The sequence below is a fragment of the Malaclemys terrapin genome, chromosome 4 (assembly GCF_027887155.1).
Source record: "Malaclemys terrapin pileata isolate rMalTer1 chromosome 4, rMalTer1.hap1, whole genome shotgun sequence".
Taxonomy (NCBI): Eukaryota; Metazoa; Chordata; order Testudines; family Emydidae; genus Malaclemys; species Malaclemys terrapin.
Genome location: NC_071508.1, coordinates 145,217,591 through 145,231,410, shown reverse-complemented (window position 1 = coordinate 145,231,410; position 13,820 = coordinate 145,217,591). Strand labels below are relative to the sequence as shown.

General features: G+C 50.1%; 1 protein-coding gene across 2 annotated transcripts in view; it reads right to left on the bottom strand.

The window, feature by feature from the left end:
• Window positions 1-7,169, bottom strand: part of DDHD1 (DDHD domain containing 1) — a 118,179-nt gene extending 111,010 nt beyond the window's left edge. The window contains exon 1 of one of the 2 annotated variants that reach the window (XM_054026674.1): window positions 6,483-7,169. In XM_054026674.1, coding sequence (XP_053882649.1) covers window positions 6,483-7,095 — 613 coding nt within the window. In that variant the 5' untranslated portion in view covers window positions 7,096-7,169. The remainder of the gene's footprint in view (window positions 1-6,482) is intronic. The other variant, XM_054026675.1, reaches the window with a different exon arrangement.
• Between the last annotated feature and the right edge of the window lie 6,651 nt (window positions 7,170-13,820).

Sequence of the window (13,820 nt, the reverse complement as noted above, 5' to 3'; positions counted from 1 at the left end):
TCCCTGGTGTCAACTCTCATCTCCTCCCTTATCCATCTCCTTAGCCTCTTACTCTCCACTGGTTCTTTCCCTTCACCATATTAGCATACTTTATTCTCTCCCATCTTAAAAACTCACTGTTATCTCCTTCTCTTTCCAACTATTGCCTCATCTCCCTTTCATCTCCAAGCTCACTGAATGCATTGTCTGCAATAACTGTCTGGAATTCCTCTCTTCCGGTACCATCCTAGAACCTCTTCAATCGGGTATCAGCCTGTTACACTCCACCAAAACAGTTCTTCCCAAAATCTCTAATGACCTTTTCCTGCTAATGCTCAGAACCAGTAGTCTCAATTAGCCAAGACAGTCGGACACAATCCCATGCTCTGGGTTTCCCTAAACCTCCAACTGTCAAAAGCTGAGACTGAACAACAGGGGATGGATCACTTAAAATTGCCTGGTTCTGTTCATTCTCCCTGAAGTATGTGGCACTGGCCACTATCAAACAGGATACTGGCCTAGATGGACCACTGGTATGACTCAATGTGGCGGTTCTTATGATCCAAGGTGTTATTGGTTACAGGTTAGAGAAAGGTTGGGATTTTTGTTTTAATATGAATTTACACTTAACATTCCTGAAATTTAAACTCTTTTAGCCAACACATTTCAATTTTATTTTTACAGAAAAATTTACAAATCATTACTTGTGCAATTACATATTAAAGAAAAAGAAAGGAACAAGAGTTGCAAGGACTGAATATTAATATCGGCTGCAATATCAGTCAGGTTTCAATATGTCTGTAGGATAAATATAAAAAAAAAGAATCAAAGTTTGCATAAATTTGGTAAAGGAAGTATATATGTTATAAAGAAAGCCCTGACTAGCAAGTAGAAGGAAGTCCTTGAAAATAGTAAGTGATAAGGCCAGAAGGAATAAAGTAGGGAGGATGCCTGGTTCAAAGAAGAAGATAAGGGGAAGTTTCTAAAAATAAGGCCTCTGACCGATAGGGATTTCTGCAGATGGTTTTAAATAAAACAGAATCTGTCTTAAAATGAGCCAACACAGTCCTTCCTTACCCCACACACCAGTGTTAAAGCCTATGTGAACTCACATGCAATGGGAAACCTGCTTGACAGCAAGAATGAGGGGAGGAAAGGCCTTGGGAAGAAGGAGGTTGTAAATCTTATCAGGATTAATACTGGAAATAAGGGTGAACTGTCTCAATTTGGGTTTTAGCTGAAATCAGTAATTGGCAAGGACATCACTTGTTTGGTAAAGGGTATAAAAAGTAAGCTCTTAAAGGATTCATTGCTAATACCTGCCTGACCACATTGGAGCCGACCAATATGGGTCCAAGCACCCCTGGGTTTAGCCAGTTTGTAAGTATCTAGATCAAATGTTTCAAAATGTTTTGTTACTGCTTGGATGCAGTAAATTGCTTATTATTTAGGCTTTTTAGGCATGTTTAGAGAAATTGTATAAATTAGACTTTGGATTTAATAAAAATTTGTGGTTAAATTAGTGTTGGTGGTTTCCCATATTAATAATTTCAATTATTAATAATTCCAGCAACTTCCAAGAATTTATTTTGTGTTATTTGCATCTCTCCTACATTTGCACAGTTTCAATCACTATACTATCAACAATTAGGCTATTAGCAAATATCTGTTTAGAGTACTGGTCTCCACTAGGAGAGGTCGGAAAGCTTTCATCCTTCATAGTAAGTCCAGTCTTACTACTTTGTAATCTTCAAGCCTGTTTATTTGACAATTGCTGCACCTGGATAATTGCACCAAACTATTAATACTGTGCAGAATGGTGTCTCTTGAATATTCAGGTTTCGCCTTCTTTTGCAATGTCTCCAAATAGCAACAAAAGCTGATGTTTTGAAGTATGAAAAGACAAGAGGATGTGCGCAAGGTGAAAGACTTTTAAACTGTACCTACTCAAAACCAGCATTTTAATAATCCATACAAACCCCAGCAGGTACTAACATTTAAGAATATATCTGACAAAACACTAGCAAGAAAGAGAGTCCTAACTACTGATAAAAAAAAGTCCTGGGAGAAATATATACATTTTATTTTTGTTAGCTCACCAACCATGATCACTACAAGAAAAGGTATGCACTGTACAGTGACAGTGATGTGTGAAAAACCCTTTTCCTCATCAACAGAAAGGATATGTTTTTACCAAAGGGTATACTACCTACTGGTACCCCAGCCAGATAAAATTCTAATAAGGATTGAACAGCATTAATGTGGAACTGAAAGGTGACCTGCAAAAGGAAATAAATGGAATTCTACTCTTTTTGCTGATGTGTGATATACAAAGGCTGCCAGAAAGACTTTTTTTCTGCTTGAAATACAAAGTTGTCTCTTCTGTGGTTTTGCTGGCAATCTTCTTTGGAGTCTAGAGAACTTGAGTTTTCAAAGGCCTTAATAAAAGATGCAGGGCATAATCTTTAACCTAGATTCCCTCCCCTTCCCCCCAATTGTTTGTTCACGCATTTGAGGTAAAAAAAAATTAACAAAACCAAGTAAAAAAAATGGATTGTAATGAGTGAAGAAAAATTTCCTTCTTAGTTCCACAAGCTTCTCCTTGGTATTTGTGATGACATAGTCCTTTTAGCTCTGCAGTTGTCCATACAATCTTCCAGGAAAGACAGGGTAGATGAGACCTGAATTTCTAGTACAAAAAGAGAAGCTTAAAAATAGGTTCTCTCTCTCTCTCAAAAAAAAATTAACAACGTTTCAGACTCTTACCATATATTGCACATCAGAAAAAAAAAAGGAGGAACAGCACCAAAGGGTTTCTTTTTTGTAGGTCAACTTTAAGGCGAGTGGAAGTATTACATCCCTCTTAAAATATAAGCAGTATTCTCATGCTCAGGTAGGTGATGTCCAAAGGGGTGGGGAAAAAAACAGTTTGTTTTTATCCCGACAACAAAATTTTTGGCTCAAGTCATAAATTTCTATTGATAGACAGATGTCAGTTTACAGGATGGACAACCCTGACATGCAGTTAGAATTCAAAATAAAGAACATTCTGAGAACTAGAGTTAGCAGCAGCAGAAGGGGATTGATTTATGAGAACAGATTAAAAAACTAAATATGTGTAACTTGGCTAAGTAACTACCAAAGGGGAACAGAGGTAAAGACAAAATGCCAATCTACAAATATTTGATGGATGTGAACACCAAGTGGGATGAAATTAAGAATAGGAAAACTAGGCTATCAGGACAAACATTCCTGTCACTACGATTAGGCTGTGGAACAGTCTGACTTGCAAAGGAAGGGGAAGAAACTATATTGCTTGGGATTTTGAAAACTAAACTGAGCAAAACTATAGAAAAATGTTCTGTAGGAGTCTTGTAGGAAGAATCTTGCATTGGCAAGGGGATGGATTGGATGATCTAATAGTCACAGAACTCAGATGGACGAGACCTATGAATTATTGCTATTTGTAATCAAATATTCATTGCCATGTCAATGGAAGAGACAGAGAATGAAACTTCAAGTTACATATTTATCTAGAGGCCTCCTCCAATAACTTTACTGATTTGCATGGCACCCTTGCTAGGTTTGCAATATTCATTAAATAAATCTCCACTCACTGGGTAAAGATAACATTCTCAATAATTAATTTCTTCAAGCTGTAACTCAATCTGGTGGTTCTGATGTTATAACTGACTCCTCAGATAGAAGACTTCTAGTAAGGAAATATTTTAGCAAGCATAAAGTTTTAATCAAGTCCTTCCTGTCACTTGGGCAATAAATTTAATTGATTAATGAATTGTCAGTGTTCATTACTATAGGGCCTGATCTACACTACAGAGTTAGGTCACGGTAAGGCAGCTTACGTTGACCTAATTATATCAGTGTCTACATTACAGCCTTGCTCCAGCAGATGTAAGTGTCTTACTACAGCGGCATAATTCCACCTGCATGAGAGGTGTAGGACTTACGTCGGTGTTCTTAGGGCAATGCAGTGTCTGTGTAGACACTGCTTAAATTAGCTGTAGGCTGTCATTCTTGTTAATTCAAGGCTCCTGCTGGAGCTGTGAAATTGACAAGAAAAGCTGGTAGGGTTCCTGCTGTGAACCTTGCTGGGCTCACAGCTGGGGCTGTAACCCAGAGGCAAAATGGGGGGGCTCCAGCTCTGAGCCCAGCTACTGTCCAAGCTCTCAGCTCCCCATTGGGAGCCCAGCTACCGCCCCCGCAAGCTCTCGGCTCCCCGCCGGAGACCAACAGCAGAAACAGAGCAGTAGGCATCAGTGCATTACACAGCCAAGTGATGCAGGCTTGCTGGGGCTGGACAGGCTGCCTCACTTGGTAGGGACAATTAAGGACTCAGAAGGAGGAGGAAGATGAGACCCCATACTGGGGCAAAGAGAGGAGGAAATGTGAGAGTAAAGAGGGGGAGCTAGAGTAACAGATGATCAGAGGGAGGTCCCTGAAATACCAGAGGCTCTGTTTATCCATAATCCAACCCTGGTAAGGTCAAGCATTGTTGTTTCAGTTAGTTTTCTATGAACAGAAACGCATCCATCATCCTTAATCTTCTCAGTACCATGAGTTTATGTTCTCTTTTGTACAGTGCTGCTTTAGGTATTGGAATCTAGGAATCTCTCCTTTCAAACTTCAGAAATCCCTCTCTCTGAGCAGCATGTTATTATTTAAAACATCTGTTACTCAGACTTAATGAGACTGAATCAGCTTCCAAAATGGACAAGGCACAGGATCAAGAAATTAAACCTTTCAACTGTTGGGATGCGTGGTCTCCTGCCCCACCTCAGAGCTGTGTGCACTTGCTCCTGTTCTGCCCCCTGGCACAGTTGCTAGAGAGAAGAGAGCAGCTTTCCCCATTCCCAGGGTGACTTGCATAGTCTCCTCCCTGCAACCAGGGGCCAATTGTGTCCATTACCCATTCTCCCATGGCGCAAGTGCCAAGGTTATGGTAGGTGGGGAAAGATGAGAAGAGGAAGTCTTCTCTGCCTGCTGCTGGGCAAAGGGGAACAGAGAATACGAGGGATCTTCATGGTCTTCTCCTCATCACCTGGTACATCTCTCTAAGAGTCTGTCTACACAGCATTTTGGAGTGAGCCTCCCAACCCGGGGTCAACAGAGCTGGGGCTAGCAGGACTCATGCTAGCACTCTAAAAAATAGCTGTATAGACAACAGTTTCAAGTTGCAGCTCGGGCTGGAGTTTGGGCTTTGAAGTATAGGGAGCTGTCTATACTGCTATCATCAGAACACAAGTGCAAGCCCCACTAGCTCCAATTCTATGAACCCAGACTGGGAGGCTCGCTCCAAAATGTTGTGTAGACATATCCTCAAAGGCCCAGAACGTAGGGGAAGGAAAAGGATGCGTATCCCAGTTCCCAAATAAACTATATTTGCTTCCCACTCCTTTGCCCATTCCATCATAGCTCAGGCTGCACAGGGACCAAGAGCAGTGCCCCCTATGTTGTGCTTCTTCCACTACAGCTCTGTGTCTGTGTGGGGGATGATCTGAAAGAGTAGATAAACCCTACTCCTCAAGTGACCTGCACGGCCTATACCCCCCACACTCACTCCCCACAGGATGTATGGGGAGAATAGAAAGCAGGTGATTCCCCCAGTCTCCAGGGGATCTGCACTGCCTCTCCAACCTGTGCCATTCCCACCATGATTCAGAGGGTGGGGGGTCCTGGGGGAGAAGACACAAGTCCCAAAAGTCTCCTTCCTGAGTCTGTTCTGCCCAGGATGTGTGTGGGTGGGGGTGCCCTCAAGTACACAAATGAGCCTGATAGCCTCCCTCCCACACATTCCCACCCAGGTGGGGCCTGAGGGGGGCAAGGGGTAACCAGGTGCCTGCTCCTTCCCAGGAGCTCTCCAGAGTAGGTGTTGGCCATCTGGGTAGGGAGTGACAGGGACAAAGGGGAGGCAGGTGTCTATTCATTCTCAGAGGCTCTCCAGGGCAGGTGCCCACTCCAGCAGAGACTGAGGGGAGCAGGGGCTGAAAGGGATGGGGGGGGGGGGTAGGGGCTGAGGAGGGTGCCAGAGCCTGCTTCTGCACAAGGGCTCTCTGGGGCTGGTGCCCTGGGGGAAGACGTGGGGGGGGGCAGGTGTCTGCATCTCCTGGGTGGGACCTGAGGGGGATAAGGGGGGGCAGGTGGCCTGAGGGGAACAAGGGGGAGCAGGTGCCCCCCCCACACGGGCGGGACCTGAGGAGGACGGGGGGGGGGGGCAGGTGGCCTGAGGGGAACAAGGGGGAGCAGGTGCCCCCCCCGACACGGGCGGGACCTGAGGAGGACGGGGGGGGGGCAGGTGGCCTGAGAGGAACGGGGGGGGGGGCAGGTGGCCAGCTCCCTCCCCCCGACGGGACTGAGGAGGACAAAGGGGGGGGCAGGTGGCCCAAGAGGAACAAGGAGAGGCAGGTGCCCCCCCCCGGCGGGACAAGGGGGGGCAGGTGGCCTGAGGGGCCCGGGGGGGGCAGGGGGCCGGTGCCCGCACTCACGCTGCCAGTAGACCGGGTAGCACTCGGCGCTGCTCACATCCACCTCGTAGAGCCCGCCGCGCACGCAGACGGGCGGGCCGGGGCCGGGGCCGGCGCCGGGCCCCAGGGCGCGGTAGGCCAGCTCGAGGCGCAGCGAGTCGTAGCCGATGAAGGGCTTCCAGCTCTTCCTGTCCTCGCGGTAGAGCCAGCGCACCTCCTCGGGACCCAGCTCCCGCACCACCTCGTAGCGGGGCCGCCCGCCGCCGCCGTCCGCCGAGCGCGGCCGCTTCCGCTCGGGCAGCGCGCTGGCCGCCAGGGAGAAGCCGCTGCCGCCGCTCTCGCTGCCCTCGCCGCCCGTGGAGTAGCGCAGCGACGTGCCGGACTCGGCCGAGTCGAACTCGTAGCCGCCGGCGGCCTCGTCGCTCAGGCTGGGCTCGCGGCGGCGGGCGGCGGCGGGCTCGCCCTCGGAGGAGGAGGACGAGAGCGCCGGGCGCAGCGGCGGGAGGTGCTCCGGGCCCCGCGCCCCGTCCTCGCCCGCGGTCCCCCGGGCCGAGTGCTCGTAGCAGCAGCCGTAGCCGGCGTCGTTGCCCAGCTGCCAGGGGCCGTGCGGCGGGCCGGGCTCGGGGGACTCCATGCCGCGCACGGGGCAGCGGCCTCCGCCCGCGCCCCCCCGGCCCCCGCTCACACCCGGCCCCGGCTGCCGCAGCCGGCTCCAGCCCAGCGGGGCGGCGCGGCGGCAGCGTCACGCACGCGGGGGCGGTGCAACCCTGCCCTCTGCCGGGGGGAGACCGGCCATGTGACACCGCCCCCCCCCCTCCGCCCAGTCCCTACTGACCAACGGGCGGGGGGAGACCGGCCATGTGACACCGCCCCCCCTCCGCCCAGTCCCTACTGACCAACGGGCGGGGGGAGACCGGCCATGTGACACCGCCCCCCCTCCGCCCAGTCCCTACTGACCAACGGGCGGGGGGAGACCGGCCATGTGACACCGCCCCCCCCCTCCGCCCAGTCCCTACTGACCAACGGGCGGGGGGAGACCGGCCATGTGACCCCCCCCAGTCCCTACTGACCAACGGGCGGGGGGAGACCGGCCATGTGACACCGCCCCCCCTCCGCCCAGTCCCTACTGACTAACGGGCGGGGGGAGACCGGCCATGTGACACCGCCCCCCCCTCCGCCCAGTCCCTACTGACCAACGGGCGGGGGGAGACCGGCCATGTGACCCCCCCCAGTCCCTACTGACTAACGGGCGGGGGGAGACCGGCCATGTGACACCGCCCCCCCCCTCCGCCCAGTCCCTACTGACCAACGGGCGGGGGGAGACCGGCCATGTGACCCCCCCCAGTCCCTACTGACTAACGGGCGGGGGGAGACCGGCCATGTGACACCGCCCCCCCCCTCCGCCCAGTCCCTACTGACCAACGGGCGGGGGGAGACCGGCCATGTGACCCCCCCCCAGTCCCTACTGACTAACGGGCGGGGGGAGACCGGCCATGTGACACCGCCCCCCCCCCAGTCCCTACTGACCAACGGGCGGGGGGAGACCGGCCATGTGACACCGCCCCCCCCCTCCGCCCAGTCCCTACTGACCAACGGGCGGGGGGAGACCGGCCATGTGACACCGCCCCCCCCCTCCGCCCAGTCCCTACTGACCAACGGGCAGGGGGAGACCGGCCATGTGACACCGCCCCCCCTCCGCCCAGTCCCTACTGACCAACGGGCGGGGGGAACCGGCCATGTGACCCCCCCCAGTCCCTACTGACCAACGGGCGGGGGGGAGACCAGTCATGTGACACCGCCCCCCCTCCGCCCAGTCCCTACTGACTAACGGGCGGGGGGAGACCGGCCATGTGACACCGCCCCCCCCCCCCTCCGCCCAGTCCCTACTGACCAACGGGCGGGGGGAGACCAGCCATGTGACACCGCCCCCCCCCAGTCCCTACTGACTAACGGGCAGGGGGAGACCGGCCATGTGACCCCCCCCAGTCCCTACTGACTAACGGGCGGGGGGAGACCGGCCATGTGACACCGCCCCCCCTCCGCCCAGTCCCTACTGACCAACGGGCGGGGGGAGACCGGCCATGTGACACCGCCCCCCCCCTCCGCCCAGTCCCTACTGACCAACGGGCGGGGGGGAGACCGGCCATGTGACACCGCCCCCCCCCCTCCGCCCAGTCCCTACTGACCAACGGGCGGGGGGGAGACCAGCCATGTGACCCCCCCCAGTCCCTACTGACTAACGGGCGGGAGGAGACCGGCCATGTGACACCGCCCCCTCCGCCCAGTCCCTACTGACTAACGGGCGGGGGGGAGACCAGCCATGTGACCCCCCCCAGTCCCTACTGACTAACGGGCGGGGGGAGACCGGCCATGTGACACCGCCCCCCCTCCGCCCAGTCCCTACTGACCAACGGGCGGGGGGAGACCGGCCATGTGACACCGCCCCCCCTCCGCCCAGTCCCTACTGACCAACGGGCGGGGGGAACCGGCCATGTGACCCCCCCCAGTCCCTACTGACCAACGGGCGGGGGGGAGACCAGTCATGTGACACCGCCCCCCCTCCGCCCAGTCCCTACTGACCAACGGGCGGGGGGAGACCGGCCATGTGACACCGCCCCCCCCCCCTCCGCCCAGTCCCTACTGACCAACGGGCGGGGGGAGACCAGCCATGTGACACCGCCCCCCCCCCAGTCCCTACTGACTAACGGGCAGGGGGAGACCGGCCATGTGACCCCCCCCAGTCCCTACTGACTAACGGGCGGGGGGGGACCAGCCATGTGACCCCCCCCAGTCCCTACTGACTAACGGGCAGGTGGGGGATTGACCAGCCCTGTGACCCCCCAGCCCCCCAAGCACCTACTGCCTAATGGGGGGAACCAGCCCAGGGACCGTCGCAGCTGCCTACTACCTAAAGGGGGAGGGGGGAAATGGGCCTTGTGACCCTCCCATCCCGCTACTACCCAACAGGAGGGAACAGGCCATGTGAGCCCGCCCCAGTCAACTACTGCGTAATGGGGGTGGGGGAGACTGACCATGTCCACCTACTGCCTAAGGGAGGGGGCACCAGTCATGTATGTGACCCACACACCCATGCCTCCATCCACCTTATTCCTAATTGTGGTGGTGGTGGGGGGGGAGTACTGGCCATAAACCCTATTGCCTAACAGGGGGACCAGGTACCAGCCATGTGTGTGAGACCGTCCTACTGCTGCCTAACCTGGGACAGGGGTTACCAGCGATGGGTATGATCCCCTCCCATCCACCCTGCTGCCTCCTTGGGTAGTGAATATCAGTGCAACCTCCCCCATCTTACTGCCTGGGGGGACGGAGGTGCAGCGAGTACCAGCCAGCTGTATGTCTTCCCCGCATAATACAGAGGAACAAGTAACAGCCATTTGTCTGACACCCCCAGTCTTGCTGTTTAACTGGGAGTGGTGTGCATGGTACCAGCCTGGCTGGGTACACGTCTATCGGGGAGGTGGGTTTTCACTTGGCATAGTGTGAATCAAAGAGAATCCAGTAACCATAAGCTTGGCAGAATTCAATTTTTATTTATTTTTGCAATTTTGATGGATAGTATCACTTGTCTATTATTAATCATTTTAATATTTTTTATTTATTTAATTTTTCACAGTTGCAGGACATCATGGACAAATCAGACAATTATTTAATGACAGTAAGCGTTGGGATTCAAAAAGTTAGTTTTATAACCATTAAAACACAAATTGTTAATATGCATGTCAAAATATACAGAATACTGTAAATATCCTTTAATTAAACTCTAATACGTTCTCAAGCAGCGTATTTCGTACCTTACCTATCTGTAAATTTTGATAATTATCAATTAAATTTTGTTTTCTGTTTGGTGAAATTGATATTTACTAACATTTGCTGATAAAAATCAAATCCTTCCAAGCCTAAGTAAACGAAATGGGCACCTGTGACGGGTTGGATCCCCCTTCTGGGATGCCACCTGATGTACTGGGATTTCACTGAACCTGCCTGCTCCATTAGCCTGGGCTCCCTAAGAAACATAAGAACGGCCATACTGGGTCAGACCAAAGGTCCATCCAGCCCAGTATCCTGTCTACCAACAGTGGCCAATGACAGGTGCCCCAGAGGGAGTGAACCTAACAGGTAATGATCAAGTGATCTCTCTCCTGCCATCCATCCTTCTCCCTGTTTTTCTGAATTAGGCTCTCCAGCCTCTGGCAGCACGCACACACACACACAGGTAGGGATGCACCAGCTGTAGAATCTCACAGTCTGCAAAAAAGTCTCTATGAGAAGACACAGCAAGGAAAAGGTCCAGCACTCAAGTGCAGCTCCCCTCTGGAAAGTACACCCCAAATAATATTGTTTTGCACTGTAGAGAAATCTATACAACGTAAGCTCATAAATTCGCCCCCTCCCTCAATGTGGAGAAAGATATGCACAACTTTGTGTCTCCCCTCCCCCATTATACATTGCACAAATTGGGTTTACTAATCAACGAAAACAAGTTTATTAACTATAAAAGGCAGATTTTAAGTGATCATAAGGGATGGCAAACAGAACAAGACAGATTACTAAGCAAATAAAACAAAACATGCATACTAAACTTAAGATCTTAAAGATCAGGTCAGTTCCTTTGTCTTTTCAGGTACTTTCAGCATTCTCTCTTCTTGGGTGGGAAGGCAGAGAAGGGAGAGACCTGTTTGCCTTACTCCCCAGCCTTAAATAAGATTTACATAAGGCGGAAACCTTTGGTTTCCCAGTCTTGACCCCCCCCTCCTTTTAGTGGAAAATTACAAGAAGTCCAAGATGGTGTTTAGTACCAAGGTGACAGGACCACTTGACATAGTAGTGTCACAGCTATGTCCCAGGACGCCTCTCAGGAAGGAGAGAGATTAGTATCTTCAAAGTCTTATTGTTTCTTCCTAATGCCCCATCAAGGCTGATGGCCTGTTGTCTGGTGGGTGTCTCCTAAATACACACACAGTTGTAATTGTTACATAGTCAATATTCCTAACTTTTGATACACAAATGAAACATTCATACAAATTGGATAATCACATTCAGTAAATTATAACCTTTCCGATGATGCCTTACAAGACCCAGCTTGCATAAAATATATCTCAGTTATGCCATATCTATATCATGAGCATATTTTCATAAAGAATATGGGATATAACATCACAGCACCATCTCTCTCCTCCACATCCATCTCCTGAACAGTAAGGGGGATTACAGTACAGAGGGTAAGATCGCGCTCCAGAGAAGCTGGATCCTAGATCTGTCAGGCAGTCTCGTGCTGTATTATTGATATAGCACCAGACATGTTAGTTACTTTACAGACATGTAGAAAGGCAAGATTAACCTAATGCTGGAGGGATTTTTAAAAACTATGTTCGTGTATCTATTGTTTTCCTTAATCATTACAATTATAGTACCAAAAAGACACAGCACACAATTCCTTTAATTCATTAATAATACTTTGTATTTCTATAGCACAATCTATCCAAGGCTCTCCGAGCTCTTGACTAACATTAGTGAATTTAGTCTCACAGCAGTTCTGTGCCAGATCATTCTCATTTTATAGGTGGGAAAACAGAGGCACAGACAGGTAAAGCATTGTACATATAAGAAGTCAGTGGCAACACCTGGAGTAAAATGCAAAGTACAAAATCCCTCCAGCATTAGATTATGAGCGAGGCCATAGCAGTGAGGGGTGTCATTCAACTGCCCTTCAGCCATGGTTTTCTTGGAGACTACATTGCCCAGGAATTGGCTTCATGCAACAAGGAGTGGGGTGGACCCTAGGGCCTGTAGTCCACTCCAAGTAGAGCCCCACTTTGAATGTGTGGGGAAGGGCCTTTCTGGGATAAACAGGCAAGCATGGGAAGAATGTTGGGAGGATGATGGTTGGGTCATTAAGGTGGGAACCTGACAACAGCTTGGGATATCTCAGATGAATCATCATCACTACCTTATCCTTGTGTACTCTGGCATAAAGCAGACAGTTACTAGAGCTGAGAGATTGCCCACTCTATGAGCTGGAAACATTGTCACAAGGAAAAAGATTTTCCACTTAAGACAGGTACCGAGCACCTCAAAGGTGCTGTCATACCACATGATGCACATTGGCATAGTCAAGGGTTTCGGTAGAACATAAGAATGGCCATGCTGGGTCAGACCAAAGGTCCATCTAGCTCAGTATCTTGTCTTCTGACAATGGCCAATGCCAGGTGCCTGAGAGGGAATGAACAGAACAGGCAATCACCAAGTGATCCATCCCTACCGCCTACTCCCAGCCTCTGGCAAACAGAAGCTAGGGACACCATCCCTGCCCATCTTGACTAACAGCCATTGATTGAGCTATCCTCCATGAATTTGTTTAGTTGTTTTTGAACCCCATTATAGTCTTGGCCTTCACAACATCCTCTGGCAAAGAGTTCACAGGGTTGACTGTGCATTGTATGAAGAAATACTTCTTTTAATTTGTTTTAAACCTGCTGCCTAATAATTTCATTTGGTGACCCCTAGTTCTTGTGTTTTGAGAAGGAGTAAATAACACCTCCTTATTTACTTTCTCTACCCCAGTCATGATTTTATAGACCTCAATCATATCCCCCCCTTAGTCGTCTCTTTTCCAAGCTGAAAAGTCCCAGTATTATTAATCTCTCCACATAAGGAAACTGTTCCATACCCCTAATCATTTTTGTTCTTTTCTGAACCTTTTCCAATTCCAATATATCTTTTTTGAGATGGGGTGACCACATCTGCACACAGTATTCAAGATGTGGGTGTACCATGGATTTATATAGCGGCAATATGATATTTTCTGTCCTATTATCTATCCCTTTCTTAATGATTCCCAGCATTCTGTTAGCAAAGAAACTGCAAGAACTCTTTATTAAAGAAGGAGAGAAAGGATTTTATCTAAATTATATGCAACATAAAGGAATACATGTAAAAATACACACTTATGCATGGTATTTTTAAAGCAATGGCTTATTTATTATTAAATGTCATTTATATAATACAGAGGTAATATCATCTCTCCACTGCTCAATAGTTCCTTGTTTATTCATCCAGGGATCCTGTTAGCTCCTTTTGCCACAGCATTGCACTGGGAGTTCACATTCAGTTAGCTATGTACGGCGACCCCCAAGTCCTTTTCAAAGACGTTGTTTTACAGGATCCAGGGCCTAATCCCATAAGTATAGCCTGTGTTCTTAGTTCCTAGATGTATGACCTTGCACTTGGCTGTTAAAACTCATGTTGCTTGATTGAGCCCAGCTTACCAACTGATTTGCATTGCCCTGTATCAAGGACCTGTCTTCATAATTATTTGCCACATACCAGGCTTTGCTTTCA